General features: G+C 45.2%; 1 protein-coding gene across 3 annotated transcripts in view; it reads left to right on the top strand.

Annotated features, from left to right (window-relative positions):
* Positions 1-24,552, top strand: part of DOCK11 (dedicator of cytokinesis 11) — an 88,878-nt gene that overhangs the window by 55,318 nt on the left and 9,008 nt on the right. For all 3 annotated transcript variants that reach the window (XM_068957599.1, XM_068957600.1, XM_068957601.1), the window contains exons 31-47: positions 758-936; positions 2,891-3,007; positions 3,728-3,803; positions 4,108-4,211; positions 6,271-6,382; positions 6,522-6,588; positions 7,103-7,150; positions 7,690-7,832; positions 8,580-8,695; positions 10,605-10,742; positions 16,336-16,518; positions 17,224-17,337; positions 19,112-19,327; positions 19,408-19,465; positions 20,928-21,034; positions 22,027-22,149; positions 23,055-23,168. In XM_068957599.1, the coding sequence (XP_068813700.1) occupies positions 758-936; positions 2,891-3,007; positions 3,728-3,803; positions 4,108-4,211; positions 6,271-6,382; positions 6,522-6,588; positions 7,103-7,150; positions 7,690-7,832; positions 8,580-8,695; positions 10,605-10,742; positions 16,336-16,518; positions 17,224-17,337; positions 19,112-19,327; positions 19,408-19,465; positions 20,928-21,034; positions 22,027-22,149; positions 23,055-23,168 (2,015 nt within the window). The remainder of the gene's footprint in view (positions 1-757; positions 937-2,890; positions 3,008-3,727; positions 3,804-4,107; positions 4,212-6,270; positions 6,383-6,521; positions 6,589-7,102; positions 7,151-7,689; positions 7,833-8,579; positions 8,696-10,604; positions 10,743-16,335; positions 16,519-17,223; positions 17,338-19,111; positions 19,328-19,407; positions 19,466-20,927; positions 21,035-22,026; positions 22,150-23,054; positions 23,169-24,552) is intronic.

Raw genomic sequence — 24,552 nt, 5'->3', positions numbered from 1 at the left:
AGCTTATAACGTCTGCTTGTGGAAAGCTAACAAAATCACTGTGGCAAGCAGCTCCTGGCATCCTGCCCTGGCTCCCCGGCTCTTCATAGGGGGATTGGAAAACCTGGCTGTATGAACCTTTGGAGGATACAGTGGTGGTCGCTTGGCACCATGTCCTTGTTTGCATCCCTCAGGCTTTTCAGCAGCAACAGTATTTGCCTTTGCTCTGCTCGGTAACCCTGGCTAAAAGGGGCACACATCCCCCGAGGAGGCAGAACAAATGGCAGAGACGGCGTGCTAGGGCGAAACGCCCATGATAAACACTGTCTCCACTGCCCAGTACCCCCGCAGAGGTCAGCGCCTCCATCGCCTGGGTAGTTTGGGGATTCATAAGATCACCCCTAGTCAGGAGCAAAGCAGGCAGTAAGTTGAGCTGTCCTTCCCTGTTTTATCCATCTCTGGCTTTACAATTAGTCTTTGGAGCACCAAGGTTTGTAAAGCCTGACACCGTAGAGATCCTTCATTTAGCTGCTGCTGAAACAGTGAGGGTGAAAATTAATGATTAGCCTGAATTGGAAGATGGCAAGTTCTTTGATATGACTGAAGCCACTGAGGGGACAGGCTGTAGTCAGTTCAGCCTTATTAAAAGATTCCTGCACTGTAGGAGAGAGAGCGATAAACTGTCCTTATGAACTGTTTTGGCTTACATGACCGTTCTGTCTTCCTCACTAGATTGTAGGAACAGTTCCCTTAACCATTGCCTTGCTCTTTCTTTCAGATGTAAATCTGGAATACAGTTTAACTGATGAGTATTGCAGGCATCATTTCCTGGTGGGGATGCTTCTCAGAGAAGCCTCTGTTGCCTTGCAGGACAACTATGATATCAGATATACGGCCATCGCAGTCTTAAAAAATCTCTTGATAAAGCATGCCTTCGACAACAGATACCAGCACAAGGTCAGGCATATTTTATTGGCTTTTAAACATGCTAATGTTCTTGAATTTCCCGCAAAGGCACACATCAGAGTTTTAGATTTTGCATGGTGCATTTTAGGCTATTCTAATTACTGTTCAGAGAACTGCTGTAAGTCAGCGATAGTTATAGCATTGCAATAATAGTTCTAAGGAATGATCTAGGAATGCCGATAATGCAGTCTGCTAATTGCAGCACTCTTTATCCATGCTGAGTATTTAGGTACTAAAGCCCTGAGCCAGTAAGGAACTTGAGAGTGCCATTAGGCAAGAGGCTGTTCAAAATTAAGCAACATCAATGTTCTTCTGGACTTGAAGTTAAATTAATATCCTGCATTAATATACTCTAATTAGGAAGCAAGACTGATCTCTGGTACAAGTTAACTGCATGTTTTACTAATTAGTGAATCAGAGCAGAGGCTCTGTGGATTCTCACGGGGTGCTGGGTTTCCGCTGGGTAGCTCTTCAGCTTTCTTCTGGTAGAAGATTAGCATGTCGTATCACTGAAATAGCTCAGAGATGGGCTTGTTTCCTTTCTTAACGCTGATCCCTGCTCACACACCTATCCTTGAAAGCTCTGAGCTACCTGTGCAGATACTGGCTGTCCTTGGGCTGAAAGCCGATCTCTGTTTAAAAGTTAGCTCCTCAAATTGCTCCTAATCCACTGCATTCCCGGATTTGATCTGGGAACAGGGATTGCCTCCTGGGCAAGAAGGCCGGGAGAAGTGACCCCCATGTGCCAGGGATTCCTGCCCTTTTCCGTGGACTGGGACCAGCTCCCCTCCTCTCCCTTCTCGGTGTGTTTGGCAGCGTAGCTGCGAGGGCTGAGTGGGAGGTGGGCTCGCTTTTCTGTGCAGTGAGATTCCTGGTGATTGCACTGCCTGGAAACAGAACTGCGGCACGCACTGGTCGGCCAGATGCAATACAGCAGGAGTGACTTGCCAGCTCTCTGCTGAGGCTGGGTGAGAGATGGCCTGCTCTTCTGGGTCCCCGAAAACCCTTACATCAATTCAGGATCTGTTTGCCTTATTGGTCCCACTGGATTTTTGTATGTGTGTTGTGCTCAGAGCTGCCTGGCCAGGAGTCTGGCGGGCACTGGGGCAGGATGCTCAGGTGCCTGCCTGGAGACGGGAGTGAAGCATCACCTCTTTGGCGGGACGGTCTGGATGTGACCGAGGCTGCTGGTGCAGGCTCGCTTCGGCCATGGAAACCCTGCGTTCATTGCCGTAGGACAGCTCAGAGAGGGTTTTCTCAACCCATGGACAGTCTTTTATTTTTGTCATCCTGAACCAGAAGAAAAAATTAAATTCTGTTATCAGTGGAAACGAGTGATTCCATGTGCAAGCCTGACATATTTTTTAACTTTTCTGTCAAGTCCAGAATAATGAATTTTTAACAAAAAAGAGTTTGGGGTGTGCAAGCCTTGTGTTTAGAAAAGGTCGGGCGAACCATTTTTGATCATTTCAAAATTTTAAAAACAAATCTGTATCAATTAATCCAAGTCAACCAATTCCTACAAACTGTTTCATCCAGAAGCATTTTCTATGGAGAGTTCCTGACTGGAAGCAATAGTCATCACGATGCGAGGAACAAATGTTTTTGTTTCACTGCTCATGGGGGTTATGCTGGAAAATCAACCTGTGCAAGTGAAGTGCCAGCTAAAGAGTTAGGAAATCCGGGATTTAGTTTGTCACGTTTCCTGTATGAGTGGGAATGTCGCTCAGCCTCTGAAATCCCTGTCTGCCTGGAGCTGGCTGCTGGAAGGGTAACACCTAACTGCAGCTCTGCGAGTGGAAATGAGAAGCCAAACGGGCTCACGTCCTCGCAGGCATCATATGCAGCATGTGAAAAAAATCAGCTCGAGAGTTTTCCTTTTTTACCCAAACCCCATTGAAACCCTGGGCTCTTACCTATGTTTTTCTCCCTGACTCTGTTTCAGAACCAGCAGGCAAAGATCGCTCAGCTCTACCTGCCGCTGTTCGGGCTGCTCCTGGAAAACATCCAGCGCGTGGCTGGCCGCGACACGCTCTGCTCCGGCGCGGCCGCCGCCAGCCCGGTGAGCAAAGCCCGGCCACCCCTCTTCATCCTTCCCTCTTCCTTGGATCCGCCCTCCCTGCACCCCCACGTGCAGCTGTAACTGTCCGCAGTTGGGCTTAGCTTTAGAAATAACTATTCTTTTCTCGCTGCAGCCCAATAATGTGCTTGCTTGTTTGTTTTAATTTCACTTTTCCTGTGAGGCTGTTCAGTCTGCAGCACGGGGTACAATAGCAAGCGTTTTGCTTGCTTTTTTTTTTTTCAATACATCCCTTTGCTATGTGTCCAGTATTGTGAGGTGAGATGAAGGGAGATAAGCTCCTCTGTATGCAATGAGTTGGAACAGGACTCAGCCTCAGACTTGGACAGCTTTTCTTGGGAGTTGCCTGTCTGCCTGAGGGCAGCGTGTGGTTCCCAAGCGGGCTCAGCCTTGCAGACTAGACTTTGCACCTTGTTCAGAACAAAATGTAAAAAAAAAAGCGACATTCAAATAAACAATTTCAGATCGAATGATGAAAAACGGAAGGAAAAATTTGCCATAACTTAGTTCAGTATGTTTTGTCATTCTTTGTACAGCTCCCCGAGTCATTTGTCTCCTTGGTATGGAAGTAAGGAAATAGATTTTTCTTTTTCATCTGTATTTTACAAGGCTGCTCTAATTTTTTTATTTTATTATTCTCCTCTGTACTTTGAAGAGGTATTATCTTCCACTGGTGAAAAAAAGCCTCTTATTGCTTTGCAGGCATCCCGAGATGACTTTGTGTGCAATTTTGCTTCCCCCTCAAACAGATCCAGTCTGATTGCAGACAAAGATACAGGTAAATTAATTTTTATAAACTTTAACTTTCTCATTTTTTTTAAATTAAAGTGTTACTAGTGCTCAGTACTTCACAGCTGGTAAACAGCCCTCACCCAAAAACTTCCTCTCAGAGCTCATATTCTTTTCCCTGAATGTTGTGTGACCTTAGCTGATCTTTCCAGATTAATCACCAAATCCCCATTTGTTCTGTCCAAATCACCTGCTCCGTTCAGTGTCCGTGATGGGCCAGCACCCTGCAGAGTGCAGGTGCAAACGTTGTCATTGGAGGGTTTGTTTTTTGTTTGTCTGTTTGTTTTTTACAGCCTGTGGAGCAGCACTTCCGAATGGGCATGGGATAAAGAGAGAGGACTCGAAAGGATCCCTGAACTCAGAGGGGGCAACGGGTTCCCCAGATCAGAGCGACAATGTAATGTATCTGGGGTTAGAAAGAACAGTGTTCGCTGCACAAATCCATGGCCCGCGCCTAGGCTGGGCCAGCAGAGAAAGGGGGGAGGGAGAAGGAGTTCCCTGTGATCATGTACTCAAGAGCCGGCTTAAAAATGTTGGTTTGGAAGCAAATGGATTCATTTTAATAGAGGAGGTCAGACTCACTGATCTGGTATGCTTTCTGTCTTGAAAAATCTCTGAGCCAAAAATACAAACCATAGAAAAATTGCTTATGAAAGATGAAAGGCAAAATCCACAGGGAAAATCTCTGTTCCCATGATACTCTTATCCAGACACAGATGAATCTTCTGTGCTTGGATGGGTTAGAGCCTGGCTGAGCAGTGCCTCATGCTGGGAGGCAAAGCACCGTGGCATGAGACTTCCAGTGACCATTGACTTAAGAGAAGATGAGGCATTTGTAGGAAAAACAGTGCAGGTTAACAACCATAATCCCACATTTGCAGTAACTTGGGGCCAGACCTTTTTGTGGTTTGACCACAGCGTTCAAAGAGCGCGTACTTTCCTTGTTGCCAGATTACATGTATGGAAATCAGGTATTTGTGAAACCCAGCCCTGAATTTCCTCAAGGCACTTTGCAGATGTCTTAGGTTGGCGTGCATCATTCCTGCACCCTTAACAACTTTGGCCTTTATGCTAAGCAAGGCAAGGATTATCTGGGCTGTCACTGGCTGTGTCCTGACAGGCTCAGGAGAGGTGGAGCTTTCCCAGCTCCCCTGCGTGATTCACGAAGACACAAGACCAAGTTTAGCCAGACACTTGAATATCAAAATGTTCATATTCCGCAAGGCTCTTAGGATATGCTTCAGCTCCACTGGCAGCATCTCCTGAGTGGGTTTGCGGGAAGCCTTATTGTTTTCAGCTCCGTTCTCATCACCCTCTTCTATGTCCTAGAAGGTACATGTTTCAGAGTAGCTGAAAACTGCTTCCGTAGTAATAAATGTAGTATCCACAAAGCCATTTAAAAGCAGCACTGCAACAAGTTCTCTAGTGTGGAGGTGCACAGATTTAACACTGCTGAACAGAGGCAAGACGCATTGCTTATTGCCTGATCTCTTCGGGTGAGTTGTGGGCTGACTTGATAGTTTGGCAGGGGTCAGCAGTAAAGTTCTGGCTATAGTGCTGTATCTCCAGCTCTAAAGTGAATGTTTAATTCTGTTTTCTTATGACTCACATGCATAGCCTATCCCAGAATAAACAACAAATAAGGCCTCTGGGTTGCTCTCCAAACATGTGAGGCACAGCTTAAAAAGAAGTGTCCTGCTTAGAGCATAATTGTATCCGTTTGTCGGAGGATATGGCTAGGGCTTGGAGAGAGAACGCAAAAAAAATTTGGTGAAACTTTAAAAGTCTGGTCTTTCCCACCACAGAATAATCAGCCTTTCCCACACAGATTGACTCACCAGAGTATTTCAGTTATCTTTGTCTAAGTCATCAAATGGGGAGGGGGGAAAACCACTTCTAAAAATCAGAAGAAAAATTAAGGTTCTTTTTTAAGCTGAAAGTTCCTATTTTTCTACTCACTGTGATGTTTTGAAGTATATCTATTTCAGCAGAAAGTTAGAATCTTGCTTTGCATCTTGAAAACTAGTGAACTATTTTGTTTGACAAGAACTGACTTCAGAAATGCTACGGAGCTAAAAAGCTCTAGAAAACTTTAGAAAGCAGGGGAAGTGAAAGCAGAGTTGCCGTGTGTTTAGCTGGGTACGTCATCCTTCTCCACCCAGAAATTTTCTTCTGGGCAGAAAAGAATTTGACCGTTTATCCAGGGTTTCCGCGCAAGTGCCTGCTGGATGAGCAGCAGTCCTGATGGATGAGATGTCTCCAAAGCATGTCATATGCAGTGCCGTCAGGCTGTGCACACAGCAGAGAGAGCAGGAACGCTAGCGTGCCCAGCAAGTGCCCGATTTGCTGTGCCCGTGTTGTCCCACATAGTGCCTGGCCCCGCGCTCCCCTCTGGCACAGCCTGGGCCACCTTGGCTGCGGCCGCTGGCCTCTGTGTCACATCCGCGTCTCATTAGATCCGCAGAAGCTCCACGAGGAGCAGCGTGTCGCACTGCAGCCGCCTGGACCAGTTTGAGATCCGGACACTCCTGATGTGCTACCTCTACATTGTGAAGATGATCTCTGAAGGTTGGTGACTCTTGTGCACTGGGGGTGCGCCCTGGGGTGGGCAGCCACAAAGGCAAGAGACCATCACTGGCTGTTTTGGTCTGAAAGATGTGTTTGGGTTTTGTTTTTTTAATCTCATTGGATTTTTTTTTTGTTTCAGATACTCTTTTAGCTTACTGGAACAAATTCTCCCCCCAAGAGCTGATAAACGTCCTTGTGCTTCTGGAGTGAGTATCAGGAGGCTGCAGTTTGAACGCTGCACCTTTGCGCTGTTAAGCCCTCCCCTATGCAGCATCGGCAAAGAAGAAATGACTGCCCTGTGCCTCTCAAGATGCACACGTTCCTGTGCCAGGATACAATGAATAGTTTTCCTTCCTCTGGTTGATTTATATTGCTGAAGCAAGGCAAAGTGCCTGCTGTCCTGCACTCAGCAGCCCAGGCTGTGGAGCGGGTGCCCAGCTGCCCACGGGAGAGCAGGGCTCTGCGCAGGCTCCCACAGCAACTGGTGCCACCTCCACTTTGCAGAGGGCTTGGTGGAAGAGATGGGTGGGGAGGTAGTGGTGCACCGTAGGGTTCAGAGACCACAAGTATGAGGTCAAGGAAAGCACACATATAGTCCTCAACCCCTCACGTGCAGAGGAGTGTGTCTGCAGGCGAGGACAGGGTCAATTTGAAATGTTCTGGGTCGTTCCTAATCTGCAGGTTCTGTAACAGGTTTTTGTTTTTTTTTTTTCTTTCTAGAGTGTGTTTATTTCACTTCAGATACGTGGGGAAGAGAAATATTGCCAGGTATCGTACTCTTCCGGCCGCCACTGGGGTGCTGTGGGGCCCCTCCCTGCTCTCCCAGCTGCAGCAGGAAGGGAGCTTGCACGCCCATGCCAGGCCAACCCGAGCGCACAGGAAGCCTGCGGGGCCGGGGGGACGAGATGCTGCTCTCCGCCTTGAAGCCCGGGCCGCATCCCCTCATCTTAGCACCCTGCCACTTCCCCCCCCTCCAGCACTAGCATGAGGCCGAGGTGCTCCCAGTTGCCTGCACGTGTTTGCAATGGCTCCTGCAGTCAATGCAGGTGAAACATGAGTCATGGGCTCCATCTCGGCAGCCCTGAGCAGCAGCTCTGCTGTTTCATTAGCTGTAGGGCCATCTGGTGCAGGCAAGACCAGCTCTGCTGAAACCAGGTTAGCCTGGCCAGTCCCACGGGGATTGTCCAGCGTGAGCCAGGTTAGCACATCGGAGGGAGGCCAGGACTGCAGCCCGATGCCTCGCGTAACCTGTAGCGGTGTGGCTGCTACTGCTCGTCCAAATCTGCAACCTTAGCTTCCCCTTGTAGGGTGCATGATGCCTGGTTATCTAAGCATGTGGGAGCCGATAGGAAATCTCAGACGATGCCAGCACTCCGCAGCAGACCTGGAGGGATGCAGGTGCGACTTCAGCATCTGGGCAGCTTGGAGACCTCCTTCACTCTCAATCACAGTATGTACAGAGGAGCCAGGTGGGACTGTGGAGTTTTAGCCTCTTAAAAACTACATGTAGCCTTTTTCCACTTGCTCCTTGTTGCTTTGGGGTGTTCAAGCTCTGGAGAGGTAGGGTGATAACTGGTCTTATCTGCAACATTCCTAAATTTGGGGAGGGATGAAATTTCAGACAGCCCCTTCAAAAATCCACCCTGGGACTTCGCACTTGCATAGCTTTCTATTCTCACCAGTCTTGACTCAGCTCCCTTGCTGACAGTGGGTGCAGGAGACCCCCTGGTTTGGGCAGTGATCGGGGCAGGTGGGAGAGCTGCCCTGGGGGAGAAGTTCAGCCCTATGCAAAGACCTGGAGCAGGACATGGTCTAAGTTTCTCCACGTGCCTGGGTTTCACCCCCTTGAGGCACACTGCAGTTTCCCCTCCATGCGTGCAATTTGGGCACCTTGTTCTCTGTCTGATTTTGAAGACAGTGGGATTAAGTGAAGACAGTGACATTTGTTTTCATGTGTGGCATCAGGCTGAGACAGCTTCTCTAAATGGAGCTGACAGATTCAGCATCTTGCTATTCTTACCTCATCTTCCAGCATCCAGAGAAATATAAGGGGAGAAGAAAGGGGAGAACTTTTTATGTGTATATACATAAATATATATAAATATATATATAAATATATATATAAAAGCTTTTAGGTCTTGTGGGAGCTGTAATGTTGAACACCATTTGCTCCTGATTTGCTTTCTGTCCTCCCCAGATGCAGGCACATCAGAAGCCGATATTGTGCACCAGGCGTTACTGGAAGGCAATATTGCCACTGAAGTGTGCCTTACAGTCCTGGACACGATCTCTTTTTTCACTCAGAGTTTCAAGGTCAGCACTGAAATCAAGAATACTCTATAGATGTGTGCTCTATTTCTGTGTTCGTTTTGATGATCCATTCTCGTAGAGAGGCAGATAATGGAAAGTAAATGATTTGCAGTTTGTTTATTTTCCAAAATGCTGAGTGTTTCACACGATCTCAGAGTAATTACGCACTTATGCAATCTTAGAATTCGTTCAAAACTGCAAGGCAAGAGAAAATTATGTGGGCATTATACCATGAGTGCAGGCATTACAAAAATAGAATAAGAGGAAATGTGCATCATAGAGAAAGGAGGGACCAGAGGAGAGGGAAATGGAGGTCTAACATTCTTAGAAAAGTCTCTGTTTTCTACCATAAATTGCCTGGAAGCAAGGCCCAGCTTTCTTTGAATTGCAACACACAGATGTCTCTGGGCAAAGGCATTTCAGCTGTCATTACCAGTTCAGACAGGACCAGTACCACTGGTATAAATCCTCTCTTCCATTCTGTGAATCACACTTTTGGCAGTCATTGATATCCGCAAGAATCAAACGTCTGTGATGGAGAGAGCCCCAAGTTGGCAGTGAAATGCTGAAATGTTACTGAAGCCAGGCTCTTCCTCAAAATGTGATTAGAGGAATCCTGCTTGCATGTCACAGGGACAAGGATTTCAGAGTGAGCACAAACGAAGATCTCCTTTTTAGATATATTGAACAACGCAAGGAGAAAGGTCTTGTCCTCTGCTCCTGCTACAGAGCAAAAAAACAACCCTGGTGCGTACATTAATTACAGTGTAATAGTTTGCTAACAGCAGGAGGTTTTAGAAGCAAGAGTTAAAACTTGCTTGACGTTCACAGTTGCCTCTTTTTGAAAATAGCTGAACCACAAAACAATGTGATTTTCAAACCGCAGGATAGACTGGATTCCCTTCCGCTTTAATAGGCTTCTGCTCTGCTTTTATGGTCATACAGTGTTACCACACAGAAGCGTGCGCTATAGTGTAGTAAAAGTGCTGATGCTTTTCTTATCAATAGAGTAAATGGGGCTCAGTTAAAGAGTATGAACTGTAAGCTTACCGTACTGCACAGGAGGCATATAGGACGTCAAAGACAAATCAGAGCCCAGGCAACCCTGGGGCTGGCAGCCAGGTAGAGATGACCGATCTCCTTTCGATATAGAGCTTCCACGATCCTGCCAGATGGCTGCAAAGTGCCAGGCCTCCTGCGCAGGGGCTCCAAGGATTGCAGCGGGCAAAGGCCAGCCCTGAGGGCTTGAGTATGCCACAGTCATTAGGTGTGTGTGATGACAGAGCTCGTAGGTACACGCACAGTGATTGTTTATCTGGGACTTCCTAGTAAAAAAAACTTTCAGAGATTCTGGAAAGGGCCCAAATCCTCTTTTTCTGGTCTGGAAAATGTCTTTAGGCAGCAAAAGTAGCCATTGGCAAAATAACTCTGACACCAAGTTAACTCCGTTTTACCATCTTTGTGCAGGGGAGGGGGAAGAGGGAGATGGGTTCCCAAAAGGTGCAAACTGCCAAAATTTTGCAAAGGCAAGGGAGATGTACTGATTTACTACAACTAAGAGTCTTTCCGGTGAAAAGATGTGTGAATGTCATTCTCTCTCTCTCTCTCTCTTTGGGCTGCAAATAAAGCACTTATTGAGATGCATAAAAAGAAATAGAAAAAACAGAATGAGAACTATGTTGATAATAGCCTATTTTATTTTAAAACTCTGGGAACTGGTGAATAGTTGTGCAGATAATTGAGTTAGGTTTTGGAATTAATGACACCAAAGTGGTGAAATATTTTTGTTTTATTTTCTGCTATAAAAATGTCCCTGTTCCTTGTCTGGCTTAAGAACTGATGTAATTATCGCCATCATTTCCAGCTTCAGGCACAAAGTTTCTGCAAAATGAATTCTCTCATTGCTTTCTAGACCCAGCTCTTAAGCAACGATGGCCATAATCCACTCATGAAGAAGGTTTTTGATATTCATCTTGCTTTTCTCAAAAACGGGCAGTCAGAAGCAGCTCTGAAGCATGTGTTCGCCTCTCTAAGAGCTTTCATTAGCAAGGTATGTAATACATAACTCCAGCGGTTCAGTAGAATTTATATATGCATGAGAGAAGAGACCAATGTGCCTAAACTCCTATTAAATTGCCATTTTTTGCTGTTTGAAGATGTTTTAGACGACAAATTCTTAACTGATATAAAAAGGAGCCCAAGTCAAATTGTCTGTTTCAACAGTTATTATTCCTTGTATACCATGAAACAAAAGGAGAAATTTCCAGGAATTCCTTCATATGCCTTGATCATAAAGGTGCTCTTAAAGACTATCATCAGTTCCACCAAAAGCTGGTGCTTCTTGAATCTTTTCCCCAAAGAGGCAACGTTACTAACAAAGCTATTGCTAGACTAGTACTTGCACGCTGGACCTGCTAATCTGCTAGCTTCAGGCTGTGTTTGAGAGAGGGCAGTAGCAGCCAGACCTCTTTCTACAGCCTTCTAACTTTCCACGCCCTGGAATATAATGAGGTTGCTTAATGCCCTGAGCCTCAAGCAGAGTCAAAGCAGCGGCCAACCACGTAAGAGCTGTGACTGATGCTACTGTAGACATTTACCTTCCTGCTTGCCAAACCTGCTGCTTCTCGTAAGTACATTATTTTAGACCAGATGTGCATGCAACCTCCATTGCCTCCACGCAGCACGGTTAACAATAAATTCAAAATGAATTAAAAGCTACCAAACCACTAGAATGCAACGCTTAATGGACTAAGTTCACTTAATGAACTAAATTCATGTGGCTTAAGATTGCAGCCAGGTAGCACAGTTTGTGACTGAAATGCACCTAAGAAGTATTGCTGGCAAAGGTGTCTTGCACTAGTCACTGAACCAAGTTTGATGCTAAAAAGAGACTGCTAAAAAGGTGGGAAAAATCTGTGCTATGAACATTTCACTGTAACCACAAAGCAGAGCTAACAGCTAGTGTGAATATGCCTAGGGTTGAATTTAGCTTGTCCTAAGCAGACACAAAAGAAGCAAGAAAATACAGACGTCTTGCTAGCTATCTGCCTGGCTCCAAACGGAATGGTTTCCTACCATTTTCAATGATATTTTTCAATGGGCCGCTTTAAAGCTTGCCAGATTGGCAACAGGCACTGGCAGGAATCACTCAGTTCTCCTACAAGGTTTAATACTCTGCCTTTTATGTATCTATTTATTGTCCTACCTTTACCAGTATCTTTTAAGTTCTCTGCTCAACTCTGATCTGCTTAGCCTTGAAATATGCCCTGCTGCAGATCTGCGCACACCCCACACAGAGGCAGTCCCTCGCTCCGTCTCTCTTTCCGTTATTAGATGAAAGTATATTTAGCTAGAAATGTTTGTTTCTTGCTTATAACAAATAGGACGCTTTTCTTGCCTCCCTGGCCAATTTTCTGAGGCTGTTTAATTGTGAAGCCAAACCTGCACGCCTGCTCAGTCTGGTCTCACCATCAGCCTTCACTACCTGGAGCCCTTTGGGGTCGCATGCTTACCTTGCAGAGCGATGATTACAGTGATGCTGGCTGCCTTGCCTTCTTTGCTGCTGCAAGGATGGGCAGTGGGGTAGTTTCCCTGGATTTATGCCACTCTGAATCCACACTGGCATCATGGTCTTCAAAGATTTGAAAAATTGATTTCAGTTAATTTTTCACATTTCCGCTATGACAGGACACAGTGTTACTTCTGTAAAAGCAAGATATGAGCCCAGCAGATGGTATCTATAAGGAAGTGTTTTCTTTGCCAACTCTGTAACCACATGGGTTCCAGACTTCCTTTTAAGACCTCTGAAGTGCTTTTCTAAGTCCAAAAATGACAATAAAATAGCCAGGATCACTGCGTTTCATGACAAGTGCAAGGATGGCATGTTTTTCTGTGAGTTTATTTTGATATATAAAAACTGCACTGTTTTGTTTTGAGTTTCGTATCACTGTTAGCTGGTTAGTTAATGTATTAGTGTTAACCTCAAATAAAACAAAAGAGAAGTATGCCTTTGAGGTAGTTAAAAAGGACAAGTTGTCATTTTTATGGCCTTCTGTAGCTAATAGTAACAATGCAAAAGATCCTCCTTTTATCTGATGTCGCACAGTGTGTTGCGTAGTCTGGTGTCCATCACTAGTAGATTTTGGAGGGGAAAAGATTCCTGGTTTCATAGTTATTCTGCATCCTATAATCTATCTTTAAAATGCCTTTCCTTCTGCATTAAACTTGCTTATTTGATAGGCAAGAGACTTAAAAAAGAAATGTCTCAAGAAAGCGCAGAGCAAACAAGGTCTGTAATTGTTTGCATGTTTGATTTTAAAATGAATGCTGCTTGCAGGCATGCATGCATGCCAGGAATTTGGGAAGGAAGCTGTCTCCATTTTACCGACTGGGAAGGATCAATAAAAGCTAGATTGCTTTTGTTTTATACCGTAGGTTTTCTTAAAATCCAAATCCTTCTTTTCAGAGTGTCAGTTACAGATAAATACATATTTACATGCTTGGGATTGGTCACTAAATTAAGAGTTATGAAGCAAAATGTGCACAGGGTGGGGGCTCAGATAATTTGCCCTGCAGCAGACTGGCTTCCCCCGTGTGTAAGAGCAGCTCAGAAGTATGGATCTGAGAGTGATGGAAAGTGTGTGTAACCACCAGCTCCATAGTGTCCCTTGGTGAGTTGAGGCTAGGGGAGAGCGTGAGAGGCGTTGCACCCCAGGCCCCCAAGGAGCAGGACAGCAGGGCCTTGCTGTGCTCATCATCTTACTTTTCCAGAGACGGCTGACTCGGGAAGCTTCTCCCTGGCCTGTTTGCAGTTCCCCCGGCCACATCCAGAGATGCTTTTCCTCCCTAGCGGTGCAATCTGACGGTAGCAGGCTGGAAACCTTTGTCCAGCCTGCTGCCCGCCGATGAGCTTTGCAAGGGGCTGGGGAGTACCAAGCTGTTTGTTGAACTCGACTGCAGCTCGTAGGCGACATCCTGGCAGCTGTAATTCAGTCTGCTCCCTGGGATGGTGGTTACAGCCTCCTGTGGAGCTGCTAAAAGGACTTGGCATGTCCTGCCCTGCTGTGGCTGCCCTGCCCTGGTGCCCCTTTTGTGCCTGTCTGGGATCCTCTCGCTGCATTGACTCCTACTCTGCCTGTCTGCGTTAGGGCTCGATCAGAGATGTGCTTCTCCAGAGCACGCGCAGTCATCGCCCCGTGTGCACTTTCCCAGCATTTCCCAGCTCGCATTCTCCTGCCAGCTGGAGAGCTGCAGACCAGATCTCCAGCGGGCGTAAACCCTTTGGTCACTGCTCCAGCCCTGGCCCCAGGAGGGTTTGCATCTGCTCCGGATCAGTCCCCCAGAAGGGAGTTGCCCTGGCGTGCAGGTTCCCCATGAACAGACTTTCCCCCAGAGTTGGTGTAGTGTGCAGGGGAGGGCACGGGGGAGGGATCTTGGGCTTGTTCTGCAGCCGATTCCCAGGCAAAGTTGTTCTCACCAGCACTGGATTGGAAATGTCTGGAAAAACCTCCTCTCTGCAGGCAAGTAGTGATGCATATTGAAAACAAGCACCAGCTCCCTCTCTTTGGTTGCCCATGTTCTGCCCACGCTTGCCCAATCCCACACCGCTGCAGCCTGCCCTGGGCTAACCCTAATTCTAAGTGTGACTCCATCTTGCCATGGGAGAAGGATTGCATTACAACAGGCAGCAATTACTCAACAGCTCCTTTCCTGAGTGCACACGTGGCATGCTTGGCCCTGTGTTACCATGATGTTTATTTGCTTCTTTTCTTTTCCCATTTTTTTTTTCCTGAAAATATTTTTGGCCACAGGCAGCGAACATCAAATATTTGGACAGTGTGCTCTGACTGCCTTGTAACCCATGTGGCTCAGTGTAATTCCGATGGCATAGTCTGGCCGGCCACAGCTGCTACACTGCTGTTTTGAAACCCTTTTCACCAGCGTGCCATAGTGGTGGCTGCAGCAGTATTTACAAGCTTTTCTGAATCATAATTAGTGCAAGGAAGAGAGGGATGAGGTCACGGCTCCAGGCTCAGGCCTGGAGGACGTGACTGAATACCCTGGTGGTATTCGCCATCATGTCCCCTAGGGAGACGGTGGTGGGGCAGACAGACGTGGCTCATGGACCATGTCCCGTGAGGATCCCTCTGTCTTCAGTGAGCCAAACAAACAAAAAAGTGCAGTTCCCTCTAGTACTTCTCTGTGTCCAGGAAATTCCATGATGTATTTTTGCTCGTTGGCATTGCAAGTATTTAGCTTCATAAAATGTAAAAATAAGCGAGAAGGAGAAAAGAGATGCTTTATAAACAAAGATTAGCAGTAGGAGTCATGTGGGAGGAGTTATTGCATTCATTTACTTTACATTTCTAATTTCTGATTGGTATTTGGGCTCCCATGAGCATTCAGCAAGCCATGCCAGGCTCCCAGTGGTGCGGGGAGCTGGTCCCCAAGGCGCTGCTGCCCAGAGCCTGCGTCGCCCTCGCTCCCTGCAGGAAAGCAGGCGGGGAAGCAGTGTGGCGGTGATGTCTCCATGTGCGGGAGCAGGCGCTGGGAGCAGGCTCTGCTGAAGTGACCGTGAGGGGGATCAGACACTGAAAACGGAGTGTTTTCACAAAGGGAGCACCTGCATGCGATGCCCGAAAAGCCTCCGTTCCCCCCGGGAAGTGTCGGTGCCGCCCCTGCGGATGTGGCTGCAGAGGCAGCTGCGTGCTTTCTTTGTTCTGCTTCCCCGCGCCAAGCCCGCTGCGGCCGGCACCGGGGGGAAGTCGTGTGCCATGCCGGCGCCTCGGCAGCCACCGCTGTGACCGCGTGCGTGGCCAGAGGGCTGGCGCTCACCCGAGGCAGGTCACCGCCGCGGCTCTCTGCTCTTCAGACCTGGCTGAGCTCGCCCCTGCAGACGTGCTCTGAAATAGGGGTTTGCTAAGGTGACAGACATGCAATGTGAATGCTCGGTGCCCGGGCTTCCCCTTCTGCTTCCTTTGCCCTGCTGTAAATCTCCGAGCCCCCTTCGTAGCCTGGTAGCTTGTGCTTCGAGTTTGGGTTAACCTTGCTGCTGCCCATAGGGGAGCAGGGCAGCCTTGCTGCATGTTTTTGGTTCTCTGGGACAAACGAGTCTCTTGTTTGCATTCCTGAGGGCAGTGATATGAATTTAGGCATTTTTTCTGAGACATGTGTAAGTAGCTCAGAGAGCATCACGAGCCACATTTCCCAGCAGAGTCGCTCTTATGGGTGGGCTCTGGTGGATTCGCCAATGTCTCACGCAGCAGCTTTTGGTGGGAACGTCCAAAGGACCTCTCTTCTCTGCCTTTCTTCCCATTCTCATGACGTTCATCAGAAACTTCTATCCGTTGAGTTTGGTGAGAATTTGCCAATGAACCTAAAAGTTTTGAGGGGAGGAGATGGACACACATGAATGCATCCTCAAAGAGTGGGTCATCAAAGGTCTCATTGCTCTAGGAAATGTAGTTAAAAATAGGCCCTGGATTCATTCCCACAAATACTTTTCAGCACAAAACTCTGGTAGAAGTTTTATACAGGCCGTTCAGGCTGGAGCCCAGTGTGTAACCCCTATGCCCCTGTCCATCTGAGCCCCGTGGGTATAATTTAGCAGTGTATATTCTAATACTTGCATATGTCTTGTGAAGTTTCCCTCAGCATTTTTCAAGGGAAGGGTGAACATGTGTGCTGCCCTCTGCTATGAGATCCTGAAGTGTTGCACGTCAAAGCTGGCCTCCACTAGGAATGAGGCTTCTGCTCTTCTGTATCTCCTGATGAGAAATAACTTTGAGTTCACGAAGAGGAGAACGTTTCTGAGAACACATCTTCAGGTCAGTGAACAGGAAACAGGTAAAGAGCAGTCCACCTCAGATTTCATGAACGTATATATCAAGAGCTTTGACTGCATATTGGCCTAATAGCTATGTGTCATCTAATGTCTCCAGAGGAACTTGTCACATATTTCTAAAAAGAGCAAATATTGCCGTTATTTGGCCAAAAAGTCCTCTTGATTTCCAGGCTTTGCCTAATTCCTGTTTTCACTCATTGGCCTAGTCAGACTCCAAGATGTTGATTTTTTTGGAATCATGGCTACAAGAAACATCTCTGCCCTGGAGACTGGCTGGGATGAGGTGGGAAGGACAACGGGAAGAGCTGCCTTTGGCTCAGGAGGAGGAATTTTTCTGCAGCTGCTTTTGCAGCATTGCTTTTTTGAAGCAAAATTAGATACCTAGAAGGGCAGATGAACACCATCTGGGCTGTAATAAATCACAGAAGATGGCTGATGTACTAATTATGCCATCAGGATTTGTATTAAGATCATTATATTGCTAATTGTGTGAATTTGCTGTTCAGCAAAGCCATTTGGTACTCTGGAGACTATTTGTGCCTGGGAGATGTGACAGAGAAGCCACAACAACCATCATTTACACTGTGGGAAAGACGTGATCTTTTTGTATGAACATCTTACGTAACTGTGACAATAAAACACCTCTACAAGAACTTGTTTAAATAAAACCCCTGCCTTTTCCCAACAGATAATAATTGCAGTGAGCCAGTTAATAGCAGATGTGGCCCTCAGCGGTGGAACAAGGTTTCAGGACTCCTTGCTCATCATTAACAACTTTGCAAACAGTGACAGGCCTATGAAGGTAAGATGGAGAAAATAAATCACATTGTGTGCTATCAGCTACTGGGAACAAGACTGGGGAAGCACTCAAGAAAATGGTATTTAAGGGTAAAACTAATGAATGGAATTGTATGATTTATAAGCTCAAACGGGGCTGTATTTGTTCAGTAAACAAGGATTATGCCAACAGCAATATGGCCAGCTGCACAGGCAGATCATGTTCCATCCATCAGGCTTAAAGCCAAAAGGAGGGAGCACTGTAATTCAGGTTATGCTTTGCCCAGCACATTACTTCCAAGATTATCCAAAGAGTTCTTCCCAAGAACTTTCAGCATTAAGAGGGATGACAAGGGAGGGCCTGGCATTTCTATTGCCTAGAAGAATCAATTAGCAGGAAGTAAAATTAATTAATTGCTTTGCAGTAGTATTAAGAAAATCCTCTTTCGTAAAGATTAATGGTTGTGGTATATTTTCACTTTGCTGTCTGTGTTTCTTTGGAAGACAATTGTCTATCTTTGTACTAAAATGAACAGCTCCTACCAAACCCATTGAACAATGTACCAGCAAGCTACAACTTGCTCCGTTGTGTACCCTGTAACTACATACATAAGACAGACAAAAAAGGGAAGTATATTACAGTTGTATGATCATCACTCCGTTAGGTGTTGAATTGTGATACAGCAAAACTATACTCCAGACATACCTGACAAAGACCTTGGTTCTCTTCTGTACATAGATGTTTAAAAGGGTTTAACTGAGCCACACTTTATTTTGCATCATGAAACCATTGCTATACATGTCTTATATACTTATGTACCTATACTGTGCCCAGTTGTGGGTCCCCTAGTATGAGAGAGGCTTCAGCAAACTGGAGAGGATGCAGTCTGCAGCTACGAAGATGGTGAGGGAGCCAGAGCACAGGAGGGGGAAAGTGAACCAGGCCTGCTCAGCAGGGAGAAGAGAAAGCTGAGGGGGGATCTAACTGCTGCTTTCCACTACTGAAAAAGGAGGTTGTAGAGACGACGAAGTCACTCTTGGAAGTACAAAGACACAGGACAGGAGGCAGTGGGCACAAGTGGCTGCGTGAGAAATTCTAGCTTTACGTAAAGAAAACGTTTTTTCCCAAGAGACTGTTCTAGCCTTACGGCAGGGCCCTGAAAGGAGGTCCTTAGAGATTATCGAAACTTGGCTGGACGAGCCCGTAACAGCCTGCTTTATCTTTGACGTTTTCCCTGCTCTGAGCAGGGGATCGAACTAGAGTCTGTGATTATCTAGTTTTTCCTATTTATTATGTTCCTGTGGTGGGAAGCTCTACAAATGCCTTTGGTGCTGTGGGAATTAAAGAGTGACCACCTCAGAGACTAACAAGCTGGATGCTGAATGAAATGAAAGATATTTCAGGAATGGTTTAAAGCCCCTTTCAGTGGCGTTCACGTGCTTGGAGCAGTTCTGTCTCACTCTCGCACCAACCCAGCAGGTTACCGAAGTAACCTGCCTCACTTCAGCATAAAGATAACCAACCTGACACCCTGTGCATGACCAGGAGAGTTCAGCCCGAACAATCAATAGGATTTGCACACCCAGACTGAAATGCCTGTAATTGCATGTGAGCTACTATACATTGTACACAGTGTGAGTTCAAAAGGTAAAAACTGCAGTTATCTCTTGTGCTCTGCGTTTTCACATTGTAAGGAAGTGGAATATTGGCTCAAAGGGTAGCAATGGTCTGTCTTTAGCAAAGCCCGGGACACCTTCTGTTTCCATGTTTGCTTCTGATTAGATTTGTTTTGTGTCAGGCAACTGCTTTTCCTTCCGAAGTCAAAGATTTGACCAAGAGAATCCGTACAGTGCTTATGGCTACTGCCCAAATGAAAGAACACGAAAAGGATCCAGAAATGTTGATAGACCTACAGTACAGTTTAGCTAAATCTTATGCAAGTACTCCAGAGCTCCGGAAAACTTGGCTGGACAGCATGGCAAAGATTCACGTGAAAAATGGAGACTTTTCAGAGGTAATCGTGTAATTAAAAACATGGAGTATAAAAAGACAGGTGTACAGATGACATTTTAATCTTCTCTTTGTACTTTTCAGGCAGCCATGTGTTATGTTCATGTAGCAGCCCTTGTTGCAGAGTTTCTTCACAGGAAAAGTAAGTGTTCGCTGTTAGGGAGGCGTAACGAAGACAATGCAGTGAACTTTTGCCCTTCAGTTTTTTGGGGATCACAATCTTTTTAAAGATAAGTTTCTTCTGATTTGAGGAGTGATCCTTTGTAGAGCACTTCTAAACAAACTGAAAAGGAAAAAAAATGCACCATGAGTTGGCAAAGGTAGAAGATGAGTATTTTTTAAGAAATTAATCCAGATTTTCAAGCACGGGCATTTACTAGACTGGCTAGTTCTACTTAGACAGTCATGTTGGCACTTTGCTGAGTAAAATAAGAACATCACATCTCAGTTCAAATGTTTAGATGTACTACTTCACATTAGGAAATGTGCTCAGAGGGGAAGCTCGTACTAAAAACTGACTCTCAGTATGTTCATCATACCAGAAGTATCACTATAGGTAGTACACAAAACTATAGTTGAATTTCAGTCAAAAAACGAGCCTATAGCCTAACTATACAACTAGGTAAAGAACAACCAGAGGGAAAAAAAAAGTGTTGTGGTTCAATGCAAAACAGGAAGCAAAGGCAGACTAATTTGTTCTAAAGTAACAGTTTTGCAGGTCTTCTTTTAAATATCTATTCCACAGTTGATATATTGACTTTATTTCTCATTTCTACAGAAGGAGTATTGTTGAAATGGCTACTTAATATTTAAAAGGGAGCAGAAAGTTAAGGGCCCACAAAAGCTGATAACATGCACTCCCTTGGATGGGAAGGTCTCTGAACGGCCTGCTTAGGGGGCTTGGAGTCCCTCCACATTATGTATGGAGTGTTAGCTAAGTGGGAAAAATCATGACTTTTTTTTGATAGGTATACAAAATTCACTTAGTTACAGAGGAGAGAGGACTGAAAGCTAGCCATTCTTTGTTTATACACTGGAGGCTGCTGACCAAAACCAGTGGTAAAAGAAGAACTTCTAAAAAAGAAGAGGAACAAGTCCAAAGGGATATCAAGTGAATGCAATGAGCTATCTCCATTACTGACACTCTACACATATGTAGGCTGAATTACTCAAAATTTTGGGGTGCATAAAGAAACATGCTTTCTGCTTGAAGTGTACAACCCTGTTCACTTACTATTCAGCTCTCCAGCGTTTGGCAGTAGCTTTCTCCTTGCATCTTCTGTGCACAAATGTACCCTTGTTTTTCTCTCCCAACTTACTGTGGGTTGCAGCCCATTAGGTTGATTAAAGATGATCTCCAGAGAGCCTGCTGGAAGACCTTGGTCCTTGGTGGTGGTTACATAGTAGGAATGACTCCCATGAAGAATAGCCAAGGAGGTTCTGATGTGTTCAGTATCCTATAGCAAATCAGTAGCAAAAATGGAAATCGGGTCTCCTGCTGCTTGTAGGACTTCCCTATCAGCTAGACTACTTTGCTGGCTATTGAAACATGGTGCGTTTGAGATGTATTATTCTGTAAAGCCATTTGCTTTTGTCCTCTGCAGAACTTTTCTCCAGTGGGTGCACTGCCTTCAGGAAAATCACTCCCAACATTGATGAAGAAGGTGCAATGAAAGAAGATGGTGGGATGATGGATGTACATTACAGTGAGGTGAGGCCCTGTAATGCAGACCTGCAGATATGAGATTTGATAACTGATTAGGATTTAGCTTTAGATTTTTTGGTGTGTGTGAGCTATAATAAATTATAGCTGTGCACTGGCACCTGTAAGGAAGAATGTTCTGTGACAATTTCACAAGTGAAATCTGCGTTTAAGGCTTTTAGGTGTACAGTTCAGGCTGGTAAAACTGGTACCAGTCATCAGTTCCTTTGAAAGGCTTCTCTAGCACTAAGACTGAAAAGACTACACCACAAACTTTGTTTGCCAAGTTATGCAAATACGAATTCTGCTAGCAAAGGGCATTGCAGCGTGAAATTTTCAAGGAGGAGCAGAGAATGTGAGTCAAGTGTAGTCCTGCTCTGCCAAGCGAGGGGACAGTTTGGGTTCCCCATGATTTACGGCTGCTCTGCAGCACAACACATCAGCAGAACAGTCCGGAAACGATAGCAGGGAATGAGGGAAGTGGAGAGTAATCCTCCCATGAGTCATAAAGCCCCACAATTACTTCTGCGCCGTCCCTTTGCAACAGTGCTGGGTGGGCCACGTGACTGAGCAACCTAGCTGCTAGATTGTCCTTTCGTCAAGGCTAGGCTTGAGGATCCTTAGCAGCATGTGCCATCGCCCGTTGCACACGTTTCTTAGACATGTTTCTTAGATGTATAAATACATCTGGCTTCCAGGGCTATCATCTCCAGATCCTCCCAAAGTTTTTGCATTCGCTTGAGGAAGTAGCTAAATAACTAAAACCTACTTGCAGGCTGTTGTGCTAATGTTTTATTAAAAATGAAATTTGTTTAAAATAATTCAACTTTTTCCCCCTCCAAAATTTAAAATGCCTTTGGAAAGGCCAGGAACACACTGACTTTAAACTTCTGGAATTGTGGCCACTTGTTCTGGAATCTGTTGAACTATGTGAAGCTAAAATGTTTTATCTTCTAACTCTGACTTTATCATCAGCAACACCCATTTGGTTGCTCTCACAGGAAGTCCTAGTGGAGCTGCTGGAGCAATGTATAGATGGCCTGTGGAAAGCAGAGCGTTATGAAACAATTTCTGAAGTTTCCAAACTGATCATTCCTATATATGAAAAGCGGCGTGAATTTGAGGTAGACATTTTGAACTAATTTGTACATCTCAGGTAATTTGCTAAGAAAAAAGCTAGAGGCTTTTTTATTTTGGAAATTATGAGTTGATGGATTGGCTTCGGTAAAGCACACACTGCGCGTCATTAAAAAAATTAGTAAAAGCAATGATCTGGAGTGTAATTATTAAAGTTAAGGCATTCCTAGATGCAGAAGGCTCTTATTAGGGAGTAATTCCCACCTCAACCCCCCAATATAATGCTGTCATCCTCTGTTCCATATACTCATCAAATTCACTGATTCTTTTCGTCTTTTAATGCATAAAGACTTCAGCGTTTCAAGGGTTAAAAAAAGAGTGAGATCTGTTCAAAGAGAGGACTAAACCTGCAGGTAATTCAGTGGCAAGTGGTGGAGGAAGGAAGGGGGTTGTTACCAGCCCATCCTCTCCTTTGCTGCTTCCTGTCACTTGTTATCATCCTTACTCCAGAGCAGTTGTTGCTGGATTGCAGAGGAGTGCTTCACTTTCCCTCCCTCTCCCATGTCCCCTTCCACACTAGGACAGCATTCAACTATATAATTGAAGCTAGGGGAAGCCTTGATCTATTTTTGCATCGTAAGGCTGTTTTTAATTAGAAAAAAAATTCTGGGTATAATAGTGCAAACTAAGCCTTAAAGGCTTAGTCCAGAAGCATGCTAAGACTGTACACTCAGTTCTTATCCGTAAGGGTAGTGGCTTTTTTGCAGTCAGTGCTACCTCTCAGATCTGATGTTAAGCATGTGCTTAAGACTGAGATGTTTCAAAGGAAAAGCAAGCCTGTTTAGAAATTTTAGCACAAAGTCCCCATCAGCTATCTCAGTAGCTTCCAGCGTTAGCTGTAATTTCCTGCTCGCATAATTCTGCTTTAATGATGTCAAGATTTGATTTCCAGAAACTTACTCAGCTGTACAGAACACTTCATGGAGCTTATGCTAAGATACTGGAGGTAATGCACACAAGGAAGAGACTTCTTGGAACCTTTTTCAGAGTGGCATTTTATGGACAAGTAAGTATTTATATCAGCTTACCAGTTAGCACACACCTGGCATCCTGTCCCATAAAGCTGCTGTTCTGTGAGGCTTTGCAGCTGAAAAGCCTGCTGCCTACTCGAGGTGCAGCTGCTGGTGTGTATGCACAAGCATTTCAATATTACATTCTTCAGGCCAGTGTTTCTCTGTCTTTCTAGGAGCACTTTATTATTATAAAGCTTATGATGCTGCTGGTAGGATTTTCATAAAGCAGCTCAGCAGCTAGGAAATGGCTTAGCACGTTCAGAAAAACCCATTCTGAGTAATTATTATTGTAATTTATACAAATGCAGTTTAGTGTGTGTAGTATATAACTGATAATGGTATGACGTATAACCATAGTATATAACCGGCAGTAGTAACAAATATTTTCTTCTGCAGGCAATCGCTGCTGTTTTGTAGACTTCAGCAGAGTAAAAAGGTTACCTGAGAAACTGGAGGCACAATATATCCCAGTGTCAGTTACATATTTGTAGGGATAGGTGGTATTTTTCATTAGACTAACTGAGGTAGTTGGAAAATGGAAAAGATTTGGGGCTCAGAGTTCCCGAGATGCCCCAAGATGCCAAGTTGGCCCCAAGACGTATGTTCTTACAGTCTTACATACATTCCTGGGGCCAAGACATATGTTCTTATCAGGCCTGATAGAATATTCTGTGCTTAAAAGCAGCTGCTTTTTTTTCCAGCTACATCAGTTGGTCTAATAAAATGTATTACCTCTCGTTTTCCATGTGTCTCTGGACTGTCTGCTTTTGCTTATGAACCCTTAACCCTGGGAGAGATGCAGAATTGCTCTTTAGAAAGTGCCATGTAAATGATATTAGCCCTGTCTTTCCTGGTTCCTTCTTTTAGACGATATGATGAGTACCCCTGAAACCATCCTGGGTGCAAGCACACCACCGTCATTACACATAACATCTGAGTGCTGGCTTTTGCTGCAGCAAACATAGATTTTATTTTTGTCCTTGCCTTATTTTCAACTTTGGACATTTACAAAGCAAATGACAGATAAAAGGAAACAGCTCTTAGAGTTTAGTTTGCTAGAATCTGTAGAAATAGCTGGATTGATCCCTGCAGTTAAGCTACGTAACGTATTATCCTGATGACCAATACTTGATCGAGGTCCTCATTTTAAAGTTTTAGCAGCTTTATATGTCAACAACACAGAGATAGTTTTAATACTCTGTCACAGCTTCTAACTGGAATAGCTGGCCAAAGCATGAAGCCTTCAAGTTGTTTCGATTGCAGGAAGGACTGGCGATGCAGGCAGATGCCTTTGGTGCAATTTTGTCTCTATTTACAACACTAAGTTCCACTTCCCTGAATGCAAGAGGAATCAAACCAGAGGAAGCGCATCTCTAT

The sequence above is a fragment of the Struthio camelus genome, chromosome 11, assembly GCF_040807025.1.
Source record: "Struthio camelus isolate bStrCam1 chromosome 11, bStrCam1.hap1, whole genome shotgun sequence".
Lineage (NCBI taxonomy): Eukaryota > Metazoa > Chordata > Aves > Struthioniformes > Struthionidae > Struthio > Struthio camelus.
Note: the sequence above shows the minus strand (reverse complement) of the source record. Positions and strands in the feature narration are given on the sequence as shown.